This window comes from Oryctolagus cuniculus, chromosome X (assembly GCF_964237555.1).
Source record: "Oryctolagus cuniculus chromosome X, mOryCun1.1, whole genome shotgun sequence".
NCBI lineage: Eukaryota > Metazoa > Chordata > Mammalia > Lagomorpha > Leporidae > Oryctolagus > Oryctolagus cuniculus.
The window spans coordinates 17,927,017-17,950,209 of NC_091453.1; the positions used below are offsets into that span (position 1 = coordinate 17,927,017).

The 23,193-nt window shown below is 42.9% G+C and overlaps 1 protein-coding gene across 20 annotated transcripts in view; it reads right to left on the reverse strand.

Annotated features, from left to right (window-relative positions):
- Nucleotides 1-23,193, reverse strand: part of DMD (dystrophin) — a 2,248,405-nt gene that overhangs the window by 231,868 nt on the left and 1,993,344 nt on the right. For all 20 annotated transcript variants that reach the window (XM_070067426.1, XM_051827673.2, XM_051827679.2 and 17 more), the window contains one exon: nt 12,916-12,994. In XM_070067426.1, coding sequence (XP_069923527.1) covers nt 12,916-12,994 — 79 coding nt within the window. The remainder of the gene's footprint in view (nt 1-12,915; nt 12,995-23,193) is intronic.

Sequence of the window (23,193 nt, forward strand, 5' to 3'; positions counted from 1 at the left end):
GCCCATGGCCTGCCCCTTTGACCAGAATACCTCTCTCAGCCTTGCTATCTCCTATTTCCCAGAACCGCACAGCAAACGGCTGAGTGACACGGGGGGAACCGAAGTCCAGCACCCTTACCCAGAGGTGGGGCCGAGTCTGTTGTCCAATGCGTGCTCCAGTGCTCCCTGTGGGATCAGGCTGCAGTCTGTCTGGACCTCTCTGCTGAGCCAGCCTCCCTCACTGCCTTTCACTCGGGGAATGTCTCTCCATTAATCACGTCTACAGAAGCGCCACTGAGGGCTCCGTGTTCTGGGCACTTCGCTTAAGGTTAGTGTGCCTGGTCTGCCTGGAATGGAGTGGATTTCCGGGAATATGGGAGTTTCAGTGCTAAAGCAAGGGCAGTTCTAAACAAACTAGGATGAGCGATCACCCTATCTAAGGCAGGTAAATATTTAGGTTTTGACCTCTCTTCCTGCTAAGCTTAAGAAAGTGCTTCGCGTTCAAGGACTTGGGAGATCTGAATAACACACATAAATTAGCAGTCTGCTAAACTAGCTGTTAAAAAGGAGGCCTCAATTTGCGGTATTTGCCAGTTTCTGCAGGGTAAATATTCCCACGACAGCTGATTTCAAGCTACCAAAGGTGAGTTTAACAACTGGTTCACAATTCCTGTATATTTAACAATTGGCTCTCTTTCGAGCCAGGATAAGCCAGCTCCAGCACCAAATTCCCACAGCAGAAACTGGAAACTTCTGTAAGTTTCCTCATGCATTCAAATAAATGGGACACGTAGGGCCAACAATGCAAATCTGTGTTACTAAGGATATTCTAAAGCAAGGAAATCTGAAATCTTATTGGTGAGTATAAATTTGACCTAAAGGAGAAAGGGCCATGTCTATACATTTTCAGAAGAGGATAATAATTCTCACTATGCTGCCTTTAAAAAATTGTTTATTGTGGGGGCCGGCACTATGGCCCAACAGGTTAAACTGCTGTCTGCAGCGCCCGCATTCCATTCGGGCGCCGGTTCAAGTCCCAGCTGCTTCACTTCAGATCCAGCTCCCTGCTGATACACCTGAGAAAGCAGCAGAGGATGGCCCAAGTGCTTGGATCCCTGCACCCATGTGGGGACATGGATGAAGCTCCTGGCTCCTGGCTTCAACCTGACCCAGCTCCAGCCATTGTGGCCACTTGCAGAGTGAACCAGTGGATGGAAGACCTCTCTATCCCTTCCTTTCTCTACTGCCTTGCAAATAAAATAAATAAATCTTAAAATATGTTTATCAGGGCTGGCATGGCTTAGTGGTTACTTGACTTTTGTTATTTTATGGATCCATTTTTTCTCTTCATTACCAAAGTGACCTCTAGAAATGGGGGTCAATAAACAAATCAACTGGAGCCGGTATTGTGGCATAGCAGGTAAAGAAGCCACCTGTGATACCAATATCCCATATGGACGCTGGCTTGTGTTGTAGCTGTTCTACTTCCCAGCCAGCTCCCGGCTAATTGCCTGGGAAAGCAGCAAAAGATGGCCTAGGTTCCCAGGCTCCTGCACCAACCTGGGAGACTTGGAAGAAGCTCCTGGCTTCGGCCTGGCCCAGCCCAAGCTCTTGTGGTCATTTGGAGGGTGAACCAGCAGAGGGGAGATCTGTCTCTGTCTCTTCCCTTCTCCCTCTGTCATTCTTTCAAACAAATAAACAAATCTTTTGAAATTTTGTGTATTAATTTTATTTATTTGAAAGGCAGAGAGAGCGAGAGTGAGAGCGAGAGAGATCTCCTGTTTGATGATTCATTCCGCAAATGCCTGCAACAGCCAGGGCTGGGCCAGGTCAAAGCCAGGAGCCAGGAACTGCATTGGGGTCTTTTAATGAGGTGGCAGGGAGCCAGGTACTTGAGCCATCATCTGGGTGCCTCCCAGGGTGCACTTTAGCAGGAAACCGGATCAGAAGAGGAGGCAGGACTCAGTCCCAGGCACTCTGATACGGGACGCAGACACCCCAAGCAGGGTTGGCTCAACCTGCTATGCTACAATGCCCACTGTTGTCTGCTTTTGTGTTCAGCATCTAAAAGGCTACTTTTGAATTTATAGCGGTGTTTCCAGCATCCCTGGTGAGTCAGATGGCATTTGTCCCAAATTCCTAACATGCAGGACAACTGACTGCTGAAGGAACTGTCTCATATTATTCTGCCCTGAGATTTTACCTGACAGACAGCTCTGGCCTGAAAATCATGTCGCATTGTGCTTGCGAGGTTCTTTCTGAGTTTTATCACAATCGTTTCTTTTAAGTTGATCTGAAGCTTTAAATTACTGTCCCCGTCATATTTCAAATCACCCATTCCTCTAAGGACAATGGGTTGGTATACTGTAAGTGGAATGTCAGCAACTACTAGATACGCTTAAGCTTCTCCCTGCTCTGTTTAAAAAAAAAAAAATGGTTCATGGGAGAAGATTTGTCGAGACTCAAGATAGAAACAGACCATTCAGCCCTGTGAGTCAGGGATCTGTACTATGGGCTGCTTTGCCAAGAGAGGAAAAGTGTGAACCAGGGATATAATTAAGGCAGTTTAAGACTGTAACACTTGCAAGAAATAACTGATCAGTTCATTCTTTTATAGTGTCCCCTAATCTGAGAACAAGAAGGTTCAATGAAACTCACAGCTTCTAAATTTAGAATAAATAGTAAAAAGGAAATTTGTCTTATAGAGCTCAATTGCCACCCATAGAGTATAGCACTGCAAGAGGTCACTGGGTTAAAAGCTAGAGTGTCGCTCCCCGTCTTCGTGGGGGAACGACACAGGACCCTGCGCTGTTCTTTCGTCTGCTCGGCCCTCCCCGGGTTTGCTGCTGGTTCTTCCCGGGTTGGCTACTATCCCTTCCACCTCCGTGGAAGGGCAGTTCCCCCTGGCCGCATTCCCCACTTCCGCAGGGGAGCGGCACTCCGCCGGCCGGCTCTTCTCGGGGGCTGCACGGGTTCCCTTAGATGTTCCCCATAGATGTTCCTGGTGCATGCCGTCTCTCTCCTCCTTTATAGTCCTCCTCCGCCAATCCCAACTCGGCTGAGTACGCTGCTCTCCAATCAGGAGCAAGTCCTACAGTTAATTGGTTGAACTGGAGGCAGCTGTGCGGAAGCTGTTTACTTCTCTCCCAGCGCCATATTGTGGGAGAGCAGATGCATAGAATAAGTCCTAATTCGAGTAACTTAGTCCAGTCCGGATTGCTCCCCACAGATCCCCCTTTCTTTTTATTTTTTAGCGTTGATACGCGCCTGTCTTCGGTGTCCCGCGGAACACACTCTGCTCTACTTGCTAGAGTTGCCACAGGCTCTTACAAGTCCTATCAATCAGGAAAACCGAATCCGGGTCCTCTCTTCGCCATTGTGAGGAGGTTTTTAGGCGCTGATGCGTGCCTGTGTTCGGTGCCCTGCAGCGCATGCTCTGCTCTGCTAGAACTGCCTGCAGGTGTTTACAAAACCTATCAGGCAAACCGAATCCAAGCCTTCTCATTGCCGTATTGTGGGGGAGACTTATTAGTGTTGGTTTGTGCCTATCTTCGGTGACCTGCGGCTAGCCGCCCAGGTGCTCATCGCCTCACTAATCGGGCAGACCGAATCCAAGCCTTCTAATTGGCATGTTGAGGGGAGGCCTTATTTTTCTCTATTTCTCTATCTCCGGGCATTCCTATTTCTCCCATTTTACTTCTATCTTCCAGCATTCCTATTTCTCTCACTTTGCTTCTAAATTTCTGTTTCTCTTATCCCTGCGGCTTCCCACTCTCATTCTTATCCCCGCGGCTTCCCGGCTGCGCCCGCCCCGAGGCTGCTTCTCGGCGGCTTCCCGGCTGAGCCGCTTCAGCCCGCGCCTCTCTCATCTGCGCAGCTTCCCGGCTTTGCGCGGCTTCCCGGCGCCTCGCCCCGCCGGCGCCCGCCCCGCCGGCGGGCTCCGCCCCGAGGCTGCTTCTCGGCGGCTCGCCCCGCGGCAGCTTCACGGCTCTGCGCGGCTTCATCCTCCCTAACATTTCTCTCTACCCGGTATGTTTCTCTAAGTTTTCTTCCAACAATATTCCTCTCATTTCTCCTGGCTTCTCCCCACAGTCCGTATCCGAGTCCAAGCCTCCTCCAGGTTTCACTTTCGCTTTCAATCTCCTAGCTTCCCCGCCATAGTCCGCATCCGAGTCTATGAAAGCTTTCACTTTCGCTTTCAATCCTAACTTCTTTCCCACAGTCCATATCCGAGTCTATGCCTAGGCTTTCAATAGCTTCTTCCGGCACCCTTTTCGTCCGGCTTTTCCCTAGGCTGTTTGCTAGTCTCTCTCTCCGGTATTTTCCCAATTCTTCCCGTTTCTTCCCTCCTAAGTTTCCTATCCGTCCTAGGCTTCATATCCGAGTCACGGCACCATTATGTCGCTCCCCGTCTTCGTGGGGGAACGACACAGGACCCTGCGCTGTTCTTTCGTCTGCTCGGCCCTCCCCGGGTTTGCTGCTGGTTCTTCCCGGGTTGGCTACTATCCCTTCCACCTCCGTGGAAGGGCAGTTCCCCCTGGCCGCATTCCCCACTTCCGCAGGGGAGCGGCACTCCGCCGGCCGGCTCTTCTCGGGGGCTGCACGGGTTCCCTTAGATGTTCCCCATAGATGTTCCTGGTGCATGCCGTCTCTCTCCTCCTTTATAGTCCTCCTCCGCCAATCCCAACTCGGCTGAGTACGCTGCTCTCCAATCAGGAGCAAGTCCTACAGTTAATTGGTTGAACTGGAGGCAGCTGTGCGGAAGCTGTTTACTTCTCTCCCAGCGCCATATTGTGGGAGAGCAGATGCATAGAATAAGTCCTAATTCGAGTAACTTAGTCCAGTCCGGATTGCTCCCCACACTAGAGTATAAAATTTTTACACTTACTGCTTTTTTAATCTTATTAAAGGAACACATGCTTATTATAAAAAAATCTGCAAAAGTAAAAAGAAAGATACAACTGTTTACATTTCGATGTACTTTTATTGTCAGTCTTTGTGTGCACTTTAGTGCTATTTTATTTTCAAATATAGTTGTCATCACGGTGTAATTTGGAAGTAAGCTTTTCCCCTTAATATATTACAAGGCGCCGTAGAGTTTGATAAAAATGGCCCTGTAAAGTTATGGAGACTATTAGCCCTTGCTGAGCAACATGAAAGTCCATGTAATTTATTAAGTGTCTACTATGTGATAGTCACTAGGCTAAATCTCATGCCACTGTGTACTGTCAATGTCAAGAGTAAACTGAACTCTTCTTCCGTTGGGTCTAAGACACAATTCATTCTATAAAGATTTTTTGAGCATCCACCAAGTGCCAGGGACCATGTTAGGTACTGCACAACTGTCAACAAGATGCATACTATCCTGACCTTATAGAGATTAGTGTCTACCCTTTGGATTACTCATCTCTTCATTAGTTATGCAAATGAATATTGAGCTCTTATAATGTGTGAAATATGAGCTTTTGCATGATATCCATGAGAACTATCTTTAGAAAGGAGAGGAATTACTTACATTAACAATTAAATGCAAGAGAATGAATGATAATTTCATGACCAGTATGACTCTAACATCCATACCAATATACAAAGTTTCGCTATCAAGGTGAAAGTAATAATGATTCTAATGCTAATCGCAAACACACCTATGGCACTTACTACATGTTAGCACTGTTCTAAAGGCTTTTTCACATAGTAACCATATGATCTTCACTAGGACCCCGAGAAATTGCTGCCATATTACATTGACTCCAAGACCTCGTTGGTCATAAGGAACATTCTGATCCAGAGTTGTTAAAATATGGGTGAAAAAGCATGTCTTAAAACTGATGAATTATGTTACTATTATTCCCATTTTATTTGTTAAAGATTTTTTATTTATTTATTTGACAGGCAGAGTTAGTGAGAGAGAGAGAGAAAGGTCTTCCTTCCATTGGTTCACTCCCCAAATGGCCGCAACAGCCGGAGCTATGCTGATCCGAGGCCAGGAGCCAGGTGCTTCCTCCTGGTCTCCCATGTGAGCACAGGGGCCCAAGCACTTGGGCCATCCTCCACTGCCCTCCTGGGCCACAGCAGAGAGCTGGACTGGAAGAGGAGCAACCGGGACTAGAACCAGTGCCCATATGGGATGCCGGAGCCGCAGGCAGAGGATTAACCTCCTGTGCCATGGCACCGGCCCCTATTATTCCCATTTTAAAGAAGAAGAGTAAAGAGATAAAGTATCTGACCCAGTATTGGAACCCAGTCAATGCAGCTCTACAGCTTTTACTTTGAACCAATATCCCACTCCATCAATAAGACAACCTTTGGCCCAGAGGTATGGAGAGAACAATGCAGGCTCTGGAAATCAAGTTAATATTAGCCAGAACAGAGGAATACTCACACAGGGGAATAGTCTGGCAATTTCAGGTTGACTAGCAAGTCACTGGCTTAGGTATCTGTTAACGGGTAAGGCAGCATGAGGTGAGTCTCGGAAGCTCAGAAACTAGGTTCCAGTTCCAGATCCATTACAGCTATCTTTGTGACCTGTATCATATAATTTAATCATTCTGTGCGTATTTTGTCATGTGTAAAATAAGGAGATAGGTTGAAGCTATTTAGTATCTCAAACTTTTTTGACTGCAACTCACAGAAAAAAACCTTTTAGACTGTGATCAAATACACACATATCTATTAGCAAAACAACACAAAGTGGCAAACAACATTTAATCCTGTATAATTACTCTGATGGTTTCTTTTCAAAATTTTTAAAAAGAGTTTATGTATCTATTTGAAAGGCAGAAATACACAGAGAGTGGGAGAGAAAGACAGAGTGTGGTCTTCCACCACTGGTTCACTCCCCAAATGGCTGTAATGGCTGAATTGGGGCCAGACCAAGGCAAGGAGCATAGAACTCCATCGTGGTCTCCCATGTGGGTGCAGGGGCCCAAGTACTGGAGCCATCTTCTGCTGCTTTCCAGGTACGTTAGCAGGGAGCTTGGTCAGAAGCGGGGTGGCTGGGACTTGAAATGGAGCCCATATGGAGTGCTAACATTATAGGCGGCAGTTTAACCCACTGTACCACAATGCTGGCCCCACTCTGATATTTTCTACTCCATTCCATTCCATTAAAAATTGTCAGGGGTGGGTGCTTGGCCTAGGAGTTAAGATTCTGGTTAAGATGCTCATGTGCTATACTGAAATGCCTGTGTTTGATATCTGACTGCAGTGTCTTACTCTACTTTCCCGATAATGTGGATCCTTGGAGGCAACAGGTGATGGCTCAAGAACTTGTGTTCCTGCCAACCAGGTGGGAGACCCGGACTGAGTTCAAAGCTCTCAGATTTGGGCCCAGTCCAGTTAATATGAATATTTGGGGAGCATTATCTCTTTTTCTCTACTTCCTGAATGAATGAATGACTGAATAAATAAATAAATAAATAATTTTGGGTTGCAAGTCATTAAACTGATTATAAGATTCACTAATGAGCCACATTTCAGAGTTTGGAAGCTCCTCATAAAGAAAGTAAGTTGACCTTTTTGCCTTATAAATATTCATTTCTTTTCATTTAAACAAGGTTCATTTGTATCTACTTGACAGGCAGAATGACAGGGAGACAGAGAGAGAGAGAGAGAGACGGAGAGAAAGAGAGAGGTCTTCCATTTGCTGGTTCACTCCCCCAAATGCCCACAACAGCTAAGGCTGGGCCAGGCAGAATCCCAGAGACCGGAATTTTGTCCAGGCCTCCACATGGATGGCAGAGAGCCAACATGCAAGCCATCCTCTGGCACTTACTAGGAAGCATTGGTGGGAAGCTGGATCGGAAGCAGGGGAGCCAAGGACTGGAATCAGCACCTAGATATGGGATGTGGGCATCCCAAGTGGCAGTATAATAACCTGTTGTGTCACAATGCCCACTCTTGAGTTTCCTTTTAGTTGTACCATGACCTTATTACTTTCAATAGAAAAATTTTGTCATGGAAATCATTTGACAAGTAAAGTGTTAGGGCAGAAATTCACTGTGTTCCATGACACGCTTAGTGAGAAATTATTTGGTGTGTCTGAAAAAGGATTCCGCAGTCACACAAGTATGGAGAAGAGCTATGGACTCTCTATCCTGCTCCTAGAGTCTCAAGAGACAATAAAGGCTCCGAGAATTCCAACAGGGAAGAAACTCGTTTATCTTTATAACCTAGTGTTTTTCCAATCTTATTGACCTCCAACTATTTGTTTCAAGGGACAGTTACTAAACTCTTATAGAATATGAATGTTCTGAAGAACTCGACTTAAAAAATGATCATTTAGGGAATTCTAGAACCTATAAAATATTAAGATAGCCATAGGTTCTTCTTACCATTATAAAAGGATTTCTACTTTTGCCCAAATATACTTGTATAGTTATCCTGCTTAGAGACAGAAGTAAAATTCAGGGTAGAATTCTAGAGAATTGAGAAAAAGGGCAGAAAAAGTTATTAAATTCTTGAAAATAACAAAAGAAGGATAATAGACTATGATGTCAATCAATGAATATTATACTATTTTACTGATCACTGACATATTAAGAAACTATCAAGTATATATACATAATTTTATAATACTTTTAATAGTTTTAAGTAATGACTTTATAGTTAAATATGTCTATGTAACTTAAAAAGAACACACTATTAAACTTCCTCCTTTATCTTGGTTTAAGTTTCAGAAGTCAATTAGGAGTAGAGTATTAAAACTAGCATTAAAAGTAAATAGTGTCTATCAATGTATAAGCGTCATATTTTACGTTTTCATCTTCTCATTTTCTTTCAGATCTAAGATAAAAGAATCAACTTCTATAAAAAATAGGCATTGGTCCATCAAAAAGAAAGCAGTGCACACTTTTTTTTAAATAAAAGGCTGCCTTCCTCTTCCAATAAAAAAAAAGACAGCTGATAATATAATTTTCAAAGAGGAGCGTGTGTGTCAGGGGGAGAGAGAAGATAAGCATGTTTTGTGGGGGGGGGGTAAAGTTAGTAGCTCATCTTTAATTTGCTTTCCTTTGTAATTTCTTCTATTTTAAAATTTTTATATATTTATTTGAGACACAGTGAGACACATGTACACACACACACACACAGCCCTCTCACCTGTCAATGTTTGGGATTGGGTTAGCCAAGAATCCAATGCAGGTCTTCCATATGGATGGCAGAAACCCAATCACTTAACCCATCACTGCTGCTTCCCAGGGTTCGCATTTCTAGCAAGCTGGAGTCAGAAGCTAGAGCTAGGAATCCAACCAAGGTACTCCAGTATGAGCCATGGCCTTCCTAACAGCCATCTGCACCACTAGGTCAAATGCTCAACTCTCTGTGATTTCCAAGTATCAGAAATCACATGGAAGCAAATTAATAAACATGTAACAATATCAACTAACTTAATATATCCTCAGAGGAATTTTTCAAATATATATATATATATATATTTTGACAGGCAGAGTGGACAGTGAGAGAGAGAGACAGAGAGAAAGGTCTTCCTTTGCCGTTGGTTCATCCTCCAATGGCCGCCGCGGCCGGTGTGCTGAGGCCAGCGCACCGCACTGATCTGAAGGCAGGAGCCAGGTGCTTCTCCTGGTCTCCCATGGGGTGCAGGGCCCAAGCACTTGGGCCATCCTCCACTGCATTCCCGGGCCACAGCAGAGAGCTGGCCTGGAAGAGGGGCAACCGGGACAGAGTCCGGCACCCCGACCGGGACTAGGACCCGGGGTGCCGGCGCTGCAAGGAGGAGGATTAGCCTAGTGAGCCGCGGCGCCGGCCTCAAATATATTTTAATGTATTTGGTGCAAAGGGAGACTTTGTTTCATAGAAGACCATTGAATAGGAAATAAGTGATGTCAGAGATGCCCTGCCTCAAGCATACTTTTCATTGTGCACCCAAAATCTGGCACAACTTTCTAGAAGTTAGTTCGCAATGCACTTGAAAAACCTTACAAATGTAAATACCATCAAGATAGCAATCCTGCTTTTAGGCATTTATGTTATAAGCAGAGTCTGAGACGTTCGTAAAGGTACCCAAAGATGTTAGTCATGATGCTGGATGTAATAGCAAACATTTTGAAATAATCTTATTTTGAGCAATTCAGCCTTGTCTTGGTAGATTTGGTACAAAGAAGGGAATATTAGCCAGCCATTTCAAAAAATGAGTGTGGAGACTATCTAAACACATAAAAATATTTTAATATAGATTTAAGGCAAAAAAAAAAGGTCATAAAATGGTATTTTCATCCCTGCCTGGTTGAAAAGAAAAAAGAGAAGCTGGGTATACCTGAACACACACACACACATACGCCCTGAGAGAAAGACAGCACATATACAAACCAACTGATAGTATCTATCTCAGAGTGGGCGGATTATGGATAATTTTCCCTTTTCTGTTTGCAGTGTTTTCCAAATTTTCCTTGATGAGCGTGTATTACCTTTGTAATTTAAAAAGGAAAACATAAAGAAACAATCCATCATTCAGTCTCATTGTCCTATTAGCCTCCTTATATTATTTGTTTAACATCCTTTAAAAGAAATTGGTATTTATTTTTACAGCCGCAAGCAGAGCTTCTCTGCATATATTGCTATTCCCGTGGGCACCCAAGAGATTGGTGACTTCCAGGGCCGGCTCCAAGTAGGCAGGCCGATCAATCTCTCTCTGAGTGTCTGCGTCTCCAGGCCTGACCTTTCTGGAAGTGGGCACTGATGGGATCCAGTGTGGAAGGTGTAAGGATGCTCCCCACCTGGACCCTCCAAGCTCTTCCCTTACGGCTCAGGGCTCACGGCTGACATTCTACCACCTGAGAGCCATTCTTCAGGCTTATGGATTTTCACCCTATTAAAATGCAAATAACCCAGGAGAAGTACACATTAAACTTTACCTGTCACCTGGGTTAAATGAGTATAACATATCATTTTCTGGGAATAGGTTTTAATGGGGAAGACATGGGATTTCAGGGAGGAGGGAGACAGAGAGAAGAAAGTATGAATGAATAGACATGGTGTCTGAGGAGTTATTAATATTCACAATAGTAATATTTTTATTTATGGTTTATGAGTCACTTAGGAGTAGGTTATCACATTTAATCTCAATTAAACCAAATAAAATGGCTGTCACCGAGGCAAGCTATTCAGACCAGATTTGGAAAAGTACGGAAGACAAAATCTGCAGCCTTAGAATTTTTCTAGAGCCACTCCTGAAAGCTACAATCTCAATCATTCAGATATACTCTTTAATTCACTCCGTTCTTTAAGCTGCTTGTAAGTAGGTTTGATACTGTCCAAATAACTGGATTGCATGTTTCTGAATAAGGTTAGAATCAGTCAAGAAAAGGTGACAGCATCTTACTTGACTGATGCATACCAAAAGCCAGGATCAACGCCTTTGAGAAATTTTTGTTCTAAAAGACAACAGCCAACTGGAGACACACATGAAAGACGCTAGTGAAAAACTTTAAGAATATTTATGAGCATGAATCTTTTTATTAATGCTTGAAGAATGGAAAAGAAAGGGAAGGACCAGAAAGTGATAATAAAAGAATGCAAATGAATAAAGGGAGAGCATATAGAATTACTTTTTTTAAAAACCATAAATATATAAATAAAGTACAAGTACAGGGTAGTGCTTAACAACACTGACTCTGGAACCAACTGCTTGGGTTTGAATTCTTGCTCTCTCACCCACTAGCTGTATGAATGTGTTCCCCAACTTCCTCCTCATAAGAAAAGGGGATGATAAAGGTATCTGTCTCATGGAGTCTCTCTATAGAACAAATTAGTTAATATTTATAACATGCATAGGCATAGAGCAATTGTCTTAAAGTGATGATAAATCCTCATACATACTCACGTATGGCCAGGAAGAAATACATCACAATGCTAATGTATGTTAATTCCACATAGTAGAGGTATGACTTTTGAAATGCCAAAAAAGTCAACATATATATTTTCATAATCAAAGAAATAATGATACACATCAACAACATTCATCAGAGGAAAAGAGGTGCTTGCCAATTCAAGATTAATGGTTATATTTAGTACATTCCAATCCTTAAACTTTCAGCTAACTAAAGCTATATTAATTACAAAATATATACTGGCAAGCATTTGGCAAAGCAGTTGGGATGCTCACATTCCAAATCAGAGTGTCTGGGTTCGAGTCCCAGCTCTGTTTCTGGTTAAAGCCACTGCACACCCTGGGAGGCAGTGGAGGATGGCCCAAGTACTTGGGTCCCTGTCATGCACATGGGAGACCCCGATTCCTGGCACCTGGCTTTAGTCTGGCCCAATCCTGGGTTTGCAGGAATTTGGGGAGGAGAATCAGTGGATTGAAGAATTCTTTCTCTCTTCTTTTCAAATAAAAATAAGTAATAAATGAAATTTTAAATCAGAGATAAAGAATACTAAGAAATAAAATGCATAATATATAAATAATATTTACAACTAATATGGCTATAAAATACAACTAATAAAGTAGTAAACCTGGCAAGTAAAAAGGATGAGTAGAAGTCAAGATTAAAAGACAAAAACAAGGAATTATTAAGCTGAGGTTCTGACTTGGAGGCAGGGAGTGTTTAAAGAATTACATAGGGATAAAAAATTATGTTTTCACAATAACATACATGGAATGATCATATGATATTAGCATGATAAGATAATTACCAGCTTTATGAGGAGAACTGATATAGGCAGATACGGAGATTCAAAATATTAATAAAATTAGCACTGGCGAATATGCTACAGGAAACAATTAGGCATTATCTCAAGACTAGACAAAATTATCTAATGGGTCCTGCTCTTCCTTACCTTCTGAATTCATCAAGGAAGTTATATTTTAGAATGATTTATGACCCCACGGCATCTGGCAGAGATGACCGTAACTCAACTCTTCATTCTTAGCTACTGGGATCCAGTGAAGGGGTTAAGCTGAAAGCGGAAATGACTTACTGGAAAGGAAGTGCTGAGAGGCTGGGCCAAAGTCCCTGTGGGCTTCATGCAGCTGCCTGATGCGGTCCTCCACGGCCACCTGGGAGGGAAAGAAGAGAAATTATGTCCTCTCATCACAGCACATGAGGAACAATTAAAACAACCTATCATTTTTGGCAAGATCTTTGAGGTCTCTAAGGCTGAGAACACTAAAGCAACAATTCATAACTCTGCCTTTAATATGCACTTACCATCTATAGTCTGCAAGACTCATTTTTATCAAACCAAGGCCAAACACAAAGATTTCCTCTCTTGGAAATGTTAAAATGAGGTTTTTCACTCTACTCATTGGCAGCCTCAATAGAACTACTGCCTCAACTGGCGCCATCACAAAGTAGAAACTCATTCTTTTACAAAAAGATTAGTGAGGTGGTTATTTGCTATTATCTTAAGTAACTAGAGGATCTTAGAAATGACATAGATTTTGTATGTTAGTCTGCTATTTTTGACTTTTTTGGAATTAGCGTTGATCAATAATTAATGAGTCACTGGGTGATAATTACTGAGAATTAATAAGTAACAAATAGTTGATTAAGTATCAAGGACGCAGAAGCAAGGCTTAAATTTGGGGTATTAAAGTATGGGTAGCAGAACAGAAGAAATTTTCAGATTCCAGTTTCCAGTAGACTTGGAAATTACTGGGAAATATACCTTTACACTACATGGCATATAAATCACCGTCTTCATGTTTCTCTACACTATATTGATGCAGTGTACTGTCACATTAGTGAGCTCCATTCTTGGTGGGCCAAAAAGAAAGAATTTCGTGGCGAAATGGCATACTCTGTCATCTGGCATTTGCTAACTCAGTGTTTATGGTGACTGCGAGCATGCTAGCTCTATAACGCTGAGTTCTGATTCAACTGTGAACACAGCTTTCCCAGAATCACCAGAACCCAGAGGGCTTAGCTCCCGTGGTGTGGAGAAGTCCCAGGAGGTGAAACTGCTCGGAACCTATCGGCAAAGTGTTTCAGGTGGCCTGCTCTGCTGTCAACTCTGACCTTCTAATGTCACTGAAGTGCCTAGTGTGCATCCCAGACAGTCTTCCATGGGGGAGACCTGCATTGCGTGGCTCCTTGCGCTGGCCTGGTTCTGCCTAGGCAGTTAATAGGCATTTGGGGAATGAATCAGCAGATGGCAGCTCTCTGTCTGTCTCCATTTCTCTGTCCCTCAAATAAAATAAGTAGATAAAAATAAAATCAAATAATGAAATGAAATATTCAGGAAGTAGCATTCAAATAATTAAAGACCTGAGCACAACATTTTTCTTTTTACGAATGATCATTAGAGAAAGGTATTGTGTGGATACAGTGCAGAAGTGACTTCCTAAAGAAATAGCTTTGAGACAAAGACTTGATGGCAACCAAAGTCCACTCAACCTGTAGCTACTTAGGCACAGAACACTGCTCTGCGAGCTACAGTGTGAGGCAATGAAATATGATCAACTTTTTGAAACAATAGCCTCTATGTTTTTAATCAATGTAAGGAAGCATGTACAAATCAGACAGCAAAAGACAAACTATAAACCAGTACCTTGCATTCTGGCACAATTAGTGCTTTGCTCAGGTAACATTTTGCTGCCTTTATATGTATCCGGGAATACGGAAAGGGGTATGCATGACACAAATGCTGTAGTTCCTGCTCTCTCGAGGTGCAAAGGGTTGGAGGAGAAGAAAGTGATGTGGCCAGGCCAGGCAATGCCTGGCTAGCAGAACACTGCTGTTGAGGAGGACAGCAAGGTAGAATTAGTTAGGCACCTGAGGAAGTGGAGGGTACAGAACCAGGCATTCCAAACTCAAGATGCACTCCATAAGCCGAGGGAAGCGTTGAAGACTTCTGTGTGATGACTCACTATTTTAGAGGAAACTTGGGTTTTAGAAAGATTAGTCTGTCAGTGTGGCATAAAATAGATTCAAAAGGGGCCCTGAGGCTGAGACCAGTTACAGGCTGTTGCAATTGACTAGACTCGAGGAATGAAGAGAACGCTGCCTGGAGTGCAATCTTAGGAGGTGTTTTGAGAAGGAAGACCTATTCAATTTGGTGGTGAAGCTTGCGTTTTGAAGATGCAGATAAACAACTAGATTTCAGCCAGAACACCAGCAGCATGAGGATACTGCCTTTGGAAATGCAGGAATTAGCAAGGGGAGGAATGGCGTCCGTGCGTATGAATTCATTTGGAACATGGTAAGTGTGACCCAACAGTGAAGCCTTTACCTGGAGATTCTTGCACAGTGAGAGATGACCATTTTGTCCCAGTTGTTAATGGAAGGGAAGGGGAGTGATAATCAGGGCTCTTAGAGTGAACTTCGGAAGGGTGTTGAGAAGGAAGGCCTAAAGGAACAGGAATGGAGTCTAAAGGGACAAGAGGAACCCAATTTCCTCTGAACCCTAGACCCTGCCTCTCTGTTCCCTTCTATAAAGAGGAATACAAGGATAACATATTCTTGGGAGCAGACGCCCTGTTTCCACTATTAGATCATCGATCATGAAAGCTTAGAACTGGAAGCAACCTTATCTATGATCCATGAGGGTTTATTCTTTAGAACCATCGCAGATGGGCAGAAAGCTGCCATCTGGTCCATGAGTACTCATAATCTAGTTCGCAGCAATTCTTTAGTAAATGCACGTCAGGGAAAAAAGGTCCTTTCAGTTTATGTGCTCTGGGAGCACAGGGACACATCATTCTTTCCTTACTATACGCCCAGTGACTAGCGTAGTACTTGGCATATAGCAAGTGCTCAATTCATGTTAGTTGAATGAATTAATGTACAGTTTATTCCTGGATCTTCACCATAATAGTTACATTTACATAAATACTTTTTCGAGATTCCTGACACAAGGTTTTGGAAAAATCTCCCTCCCTACTTCTCTCTCTTACTTCCTTCCATTTTTTGATGATAAACTTTAAAAAAAACAGAGGCAAGAAAATGATTTAGATTCATTTTGACAATAACAATGGATTAAAAAAATTAAAGCAATAATTTGTAAAATGACCCTGAGGCCCAAATCTCACCCCTATTTGTTTTATTCTAATTTCTAAGCAATCGTATTTGAGAGTGCTGAGGAGTATATATCACTTTCCTTTGCCTTCTCATCACACATGAATTCTGTAAACGGTGGACTGACTCTAAAGGCCTCTTCTTTTTGCTTTAGTATGAAATGTCTCCATACTCATTCCAAGGATATTTACTAGAATGCAAGTTCTTTGTCCATGCAGACAGAGACCATGTCTGTCTTATTCAAAATTCAGCACAGTGCCAAATTCACAGGAGAGGTCCCTTCAATTCATATTCAGGAAATGAATGACGGAATGACTTTTGAGTTCCTGATATGTGTTAGGCATTGGGTTAAGATGAATATGGTGAACCTGCAAGTGTGCTTTTGGTGGTGGTGGGGTGTTTGGTTCAGTGGTGAAGACACCAGTAAAGATGCTTGTGTTCTGTATCAGGGTATCTGGGTTCCGCATCCAGGTCTATTACCATTGGCTCCAGTTTCCTGCTAATGAAGACCCTTGAAAGCAATGGTGATGCCTCAAGTAATTGGGCCCCTGCACCCACATGCACTCCCTGCTCTTGTTTTCTCCTGGGTGTTGTAGGCATTTGTGAAGTCAACCAGCAGTTGGAAGCTCTTAAGCTCTTTTTTTCTTCTCAAAGTAAAAAACAAAACAAAACAAAAACAAAACAAAACAAAAAACTAAATAAAAAGAAAGTATATAATTTGGGGGATAATGGATGAATACCAAGTCATCCAACTATATTAATGATAACACATTCTAAATTTCTAGCATTGACCATATCCCCAAGCTCAGTCATTCCTGTGTATTTGATATCTTTATTGTACTTTGGTCTTCAAGCTTGCCTTAAATAAACCAAAAGAAAAAAGAAAGAAAACGTATCGATAATAGGTGGTTCCTTGAAATGATTTCAAAGAAATTTATCTAAATGTAAACACTGGTTACTTTGTCTTAAATTCTCAAGGGCTTCCTCTTTTTCTCTTGACCTCTTAGTGAAATACTTTCAGGTATTATCTCCGCTGCAGGTTTAGGAGAGTTAAAGATCACTTCATGATGTGGAAATACAGTGCTAGACAACAACAACGTGGCTTCTTCCTTGTGTCCAAGGCTTCTTACTGATCCTACCTATACAAAGCAGCCTTACTCTAGTCTAGGGAAGAGATGCAGCTAGACACGTCCATTCTGACTCTCTGGCTCTCACTTCATCTAGACCCTTGGTAAATACCCATGGGCATGCAAGAGCAGACTTCACACCTGCACTAATGAGCTCGTTGGAACAAAACCAGAAGCCCTTCTTGTGCTATGATGGTAGTGAAGAAACCACACAGCTGACTCTCTGCAGTCTACTCGGGAGTTTCCATCCTGCAGCTCTGCAGTTTGGATGGTTTCCTGCGTGCATGTGTGCATGCTTCAGAATTCACTATTACTTCCAGCTCCCGCCATGCAGCACTCAGAAATACAAGCCCCAACGGTTATTCTGGAACCGCTCCTAAGACTTATTTACAGTTTCAGTTAAAATTCTTTTAACTAATTATAATCCTTCCAGTTATAATCCCTTCTAAAATCCCTGCGTCTGAGGTGGGCATTTAGCCTAGCAGTTCAGATGTTGGCTAAGAAGCCCATGTCATGTATCAGAGTTACCTGGGTTTATCCCTGGTTCCAGCTCCTGACTTCAGCTTCCATGGGAGGCAACAGTGATGACTTAAGTGACTGTGTCCCTGCCACTCATGTGGGAGGCCTGGATTGGGCTCCTGGTTCCCAGCTTTGGCCCTAGTATATACACGCCCATTGTGGATATATGGGGAGTGGACCAGCAGGTGGGCGCTCTCTGGATATGAATAAACAAAAAGCTTAAAAAACACATTGTTTTTTAAGATTCTGATTTCTTTTGTGCTATGACTGAAAAATAATGGTCTGAGATAAGGTTTGTAGTGAGGGTTTTGTGATTGGCACAGCTTTGTGGCAACACAACCTGAGCTTACTGAATGCAAGGAGTGGCTGAATTCTCCCCTCCCATTTGTATGTCTTCTTGTCGTTGGGACACTTAGGAGTTAAACACAGTTTCTTGTTTTTCACTTCAGGATAGATCACGGGAAAGCGACCAGCACTAAGTCTGCTTACTTTGAGCAGGAGCATAATTATTAGTTGATTCTGGATGATTGATGGCGTGGGTACTAATGGTGCCATCCGAGACCATCATTAATCCACCTCTCTAATGTTCCTCTCTCATAGCTCCCCCCCCCTTCTATTTTAGATTTCTGTGCCAATTCTCTTCTTTACCTCTAACTCCTTTTCATATTCCCTCTTTTCCCCTTCCTCTCTCTCTCTGAGCCCCACCTTCCCCCCAGGCCTCAAAGAAGGGACTGTGCATCATTGCAATACAGGTGAGGCATGAGGAGGATGGAAGCCCCTGACTAGAGTTAGGCCAACGTTAATCCAGAAATGATTTTCCTGATTCTGATGAAGTCTGCCATCAATGGGAAAGCCAGAGAGAACCAACAGCAAGTCCTTTGGCCATGGTTAAAGCCTCTTCTGCCTTCACCTCACCGGTTTCTAAAATGTACTTCAGAAATTTGTTTATTGGTTTTTGAGCTCCTACAACTGCCTCGGTCTGTGATAATGGAGTCAGGTTATATCAACATTAAGTTGACTTCATACACTCAAGTACCTTAAGGGGATCATTAATTTTAATTTAGAAAAGCAGCAATCAACCTCCTATCCTGCCTCATTTGTCAGAATCTTTAGTTTTAGTTATATCTATAGACTGTTATGAGGACCGTGATGGAAATGGAAGCGATCGCGGGGTATTTTTTTGGCTTGTTTTTGTTTTTTCCTTCTTTTTGGTTTCAAAGAGATATGAGAAAGCTTGAATCACACTGCTTGGATGATGTAACTCGATGCAGATTTTATCTTCAAAAGTAGGTTTACTTTGAAAACCTTTCCTAATGTATGCCGTGATTTGCAACAGAAACTGAAGTCAAGTGGCTCTCACCTTGCAGCACCACTGCATTAAATCGTTCACATTGCAGCTTAGCGATCTATTCTTGAGCTTTATTTATTCCACATTTGGAAGATATCATTCTCGCAGAAATTGTCTGAGGCCATTGGAGCATTCCATTCTAGGGGCATTTCGGGCCATAAGTAGCATCATGTTCACATGGTAATTACATAATTATGCCTCCTGGTATTAGAACACAGGAGTGTTCCCAAGGACCAGAAGTGGCAATTTGAAATAATTATCAGTGGGATAAAATAGAACTGGTATCGTCTGAAATAATAATAATAAAAAAAGACAGCATATATAGCAGTTAGTGAATCCATACTAAAAGATGACTGAGGCAGGTTGATCAATGAATAAAGAGAAACCAGCAGAAGACAATGGCAAAACCTTCAGACAAGTGTTTTGGATAACAATACACTTGTAGATTTTCATTTTGTTCTACTAATTGCCTTTGAAATGAAGGCTGGGAGGGAGAACTTGCTGAAGAATTCATCCAAGGATCCTTAGGCGGGGAAATCCAGGACTCCTTAACCCCCACTGCGTCCAGAAAGCACTTCAGTGGCTTCCTGACCTTGACTGCCTGCACAGTCACTTTGCCTATCAAAGAAGATTGGCTGCCAGAAGCCCACTGGCAGTCCCCATTTCCCTCTGGCCACTGATAAGCGCCTTTGCTTTTCTCTCCCTGCGGCAGAGATGCCAAGGCCGTACCAGGCAATTCTTTACACATCAATAAACCGCAGACTTCCTCTATGGTGCTTCCAAATCCTCCAGCTCTCCGTCCTGCTCTCTCCACATATCAGAAGGTAAGGCACAAGTTAAATAAAGCAGCACCCTTCGTGCCTCTGGCCACGGGACAGAAGACGCAGCAATATGCGTTTGTCGTTTCTCGGTGCAGGCTCGTCAAAAGTGGAGGTACACACTTGGGGGGTCACAGCCCTCTTTCTGCCTTCTGACCTATCTCTCCTCTTCCTTCCCACCCCGCCCCCTTCTTCACCTCCACTTCCACACCCCCAAGGCTGTTTGCGAGCTCCCCAAATCGGCAGAAGACTTCCCGGCGCGTCTTAAGTTATTTCTCCTCCGACCTAAATGGAAGCCATGGTTTTCTAAATGTGGCTTTCCATAGTGCAGAAAACGACTGGGGAAAAAAGTTCCAAAACACAACATGATCTTTTCTAGGAGCAACAAAAGATTGATTTCTTGGTCATCAGGGAAGTAGGTACACTTCCCTGAGCAGTCATCTGAGGGGCTTTATGAAATTCTCCCTTCCACTAAAGCAAGAAATCCTGAAATCCATCAGGGTACGTGCACTGTACCTTGACTCTCTTTTTAATCCGCAAGTGAAACCAAGACAGTAGAGTGTAATAAAAATGCATATAGCCCCAGGCTTTGTGCCTTAGCAAAGAGAGAAAAAATAAGCTTCTTGACTTAATATGTCTACTGCGAATAATCAGCCACTGCATTGGGGGATTTTGCTTTATAATCTTAACGTATAGCACTGAACTCCATGTTTGTCGTGTGACAAGAATAAAGAAGTGTTCCTTTCTTTCAAAAAAAGACACCCTCACCGGTTTTTCCAAAAGAGAGACATGTGTCAACTTGAAAGAAAACTACAGGGGAGAGGGCTCTCTTGATTTTTAGCAATGTGGTTTTTGCATTTTGCCTACAGTTGTTAGTGCAGTGCCAAGGGGAGGTGGGGTTAGCCCATGACGAGGCTAACATTTGGTTTGTGGGCCTTCTCAGCACTGTTCCAGGATGTGTAGCCTGTCCTTCCCAACTACTGGTTCTTAGGCAATTAATAAATATCCCTAGGAAGATCACTGATAGCTCATAACAGGCATCTAGTATCACAGCTGTGAGTATTTGCATTTTAAGAGCAACTTTAATTAAATAATTAAGCAATTAATTACTCAAATAGTTAATGAGTGCTTATAAAGCACTTTGCTAAGAGAGAGAGAGAGGAAAAAAGTGAATAGGAAAACAAGAAGGGGCAGGTGCTTGGTGTAGCAGTTACGATGCAGTTTGGCACGCCTCTATCCCATCTCAGAATGTCTGGGTTCGAGTCCCAGCTCTGTTCCTGATTGCAGCTTCCTATTATGGCACACCCTGGGAGGGAGCAGGTGATGGCTCAAGTAGTCCCCGACACCCACATGGCAGACCTGGATTGAGTTCTAGGCTCCTGGCTTTGGCCAGGCCCAGCCCTGGCTATTGTGAATATTCAGTGAATGAACTAAAGGATGTGAATACTCTCTCTCTCTCTCTCTCTCTTCCTTTCAAATAAATATAAATCATAAAAGTTAAAAAAGAAAACCGGGGTGGGAGCAGCATTGTGTCATAGGGGTAAAACTACTGCCTACAATGCCAGCATCCCATATGGGCATTGGTTCATGTCTCTGTAATTCTGACTTTCAAATACATAAATGAATCTTAAAAAAAAGAAAATAAGGAGTCAACATTTAGTGAATTAAGTATTTATAAATAAGCATAATAAAGTAATATTGGAAATATTTTGGAACAGTATAACCAATCTCTGATTTGATAGTACATTAAAACTACGTCGGAAGGTTTTGAACAATACAGGTTATTTTCTCATACCTACAATTTCGGACTGTGCGGCTGTGTTTGAGAGTCTGTACTTTAAGGTTCCATGGATGATTTTGTGTACAGCCTGGCTTTGGAACCATGGGTGTAGTGGACAGGCCACCAATTTTATGATTCAGAAAGACCTGAGTTGGAATCCCTTATTAGCTCTTTGGCCCTCAGCATCCTATCGAATAATCTACAAACCATGATTTGCTTAACTGTTAACAGAAATATTGACTAGCAATAACAGCAGCAATGTCAACAGCAATAACAGCAAACATTTATAGAATATTTGCTGTGTCCCAAGTTCTATTTCAAGAGCTTGACAGGTATATTCCATTTAAGTCTTCTCTATCAGAAGGGAAACTCGACGAGGGCAGCAGTCAGTCTCTCTTCTTTCAAGGCTGTATTCCCAGGACTCAGGTCAGCTCTTGTCTCATCGTAGGCATCCAGCTGAGTATCTGAGAGAATGAAGGCCCCTCCGCGGAAAGTGCCACAATAACGTGCATCTGACAGATGAGATGGCGTCAAGTTCACGGCTGGAGAGGCCACTTTCTGGTGCTCAGTGGGCACTCCTTTCTTTTCTTGGTAACTGGAAAGTGCTCCAAGAACCCAAACTAGCTACAATGGGTACAGAGTGTCTGGATCAAATTCAGGAGACAGGTTGCTTTGAAGATGGGCCTTCAAAATTGGGTAAGCTTTTGATGGGCAATAACGGAACTAATGTTCTGGGTGGCAAGAGCAGAATGGGCAACTTTTTCGGCATTAGTAGAGGCCTGGATGTGGAGTATCAGCTGAGGGAGAGCTGAATAATATATGTGGCTAGAAATGCAACTTGGAGTTCAACCAGGGCAGTAATGGACTGTCAGTTATAAGTACAGGGACTTCATTTAATTGTTCATGGGGAGGCATTAAAATATTTTAAAATAATTAAATTAAACTGTAATTTAACTTAAAATAATAATTTAAAAAGTTAAATGATATTCCTTTTTAATGCATCAACATGACAATAAAATTCAAGAAGAATGAGAAGTATCTTTAAGAGGCAAGTCTCTCTACGACCATGTCCTCTGGCTATCTTGCTCCCCACCCTGGAGAGAGTGAAGAAAGGATAAATTGCCAGAAAGAAGAGCAAGAGATGTGTCATCGGATGCGATGGGTCACATGTAAGGGTACCAGAAAGAGGGAGGGGTAATACAAGCCTCAGCCGCACCCTGGGTGAGGGAAGGACGTGGAAACCTCACTGGTTTGGTGGGGAACAGTTTGACCTGAAAACCCAAGGCACTCACTCACTAGTGGTACAACGACTGGAGGAAAGGCTGGGGAACTTTCGAGAAGGATGCCAGTGAATGCTCCTCAAAAGCCCGCCCGTAATTCATCCTGAAGTTTAGACACCAAGATCCCTCCTGGAGCTTAGTCAGCAATGGTACATTTTACTAAAGATGAACTAAGGTGTGTAGGGCACTGAACAACATTTGTTGCAAGGTGAGCGCTGAGGAAATTGTTATTTATTTGTGTTAAGAAGTGAGCATCAGAAGAGAAGAGAAGTGGATGGGTTTATCAGACCCATCTCCAAAGGAAGTTCCTTATTTCGCTACCTCAAGCTAGCCAGTTGGGAACAGCCAGGTGACTTCTTCTTTTTTTT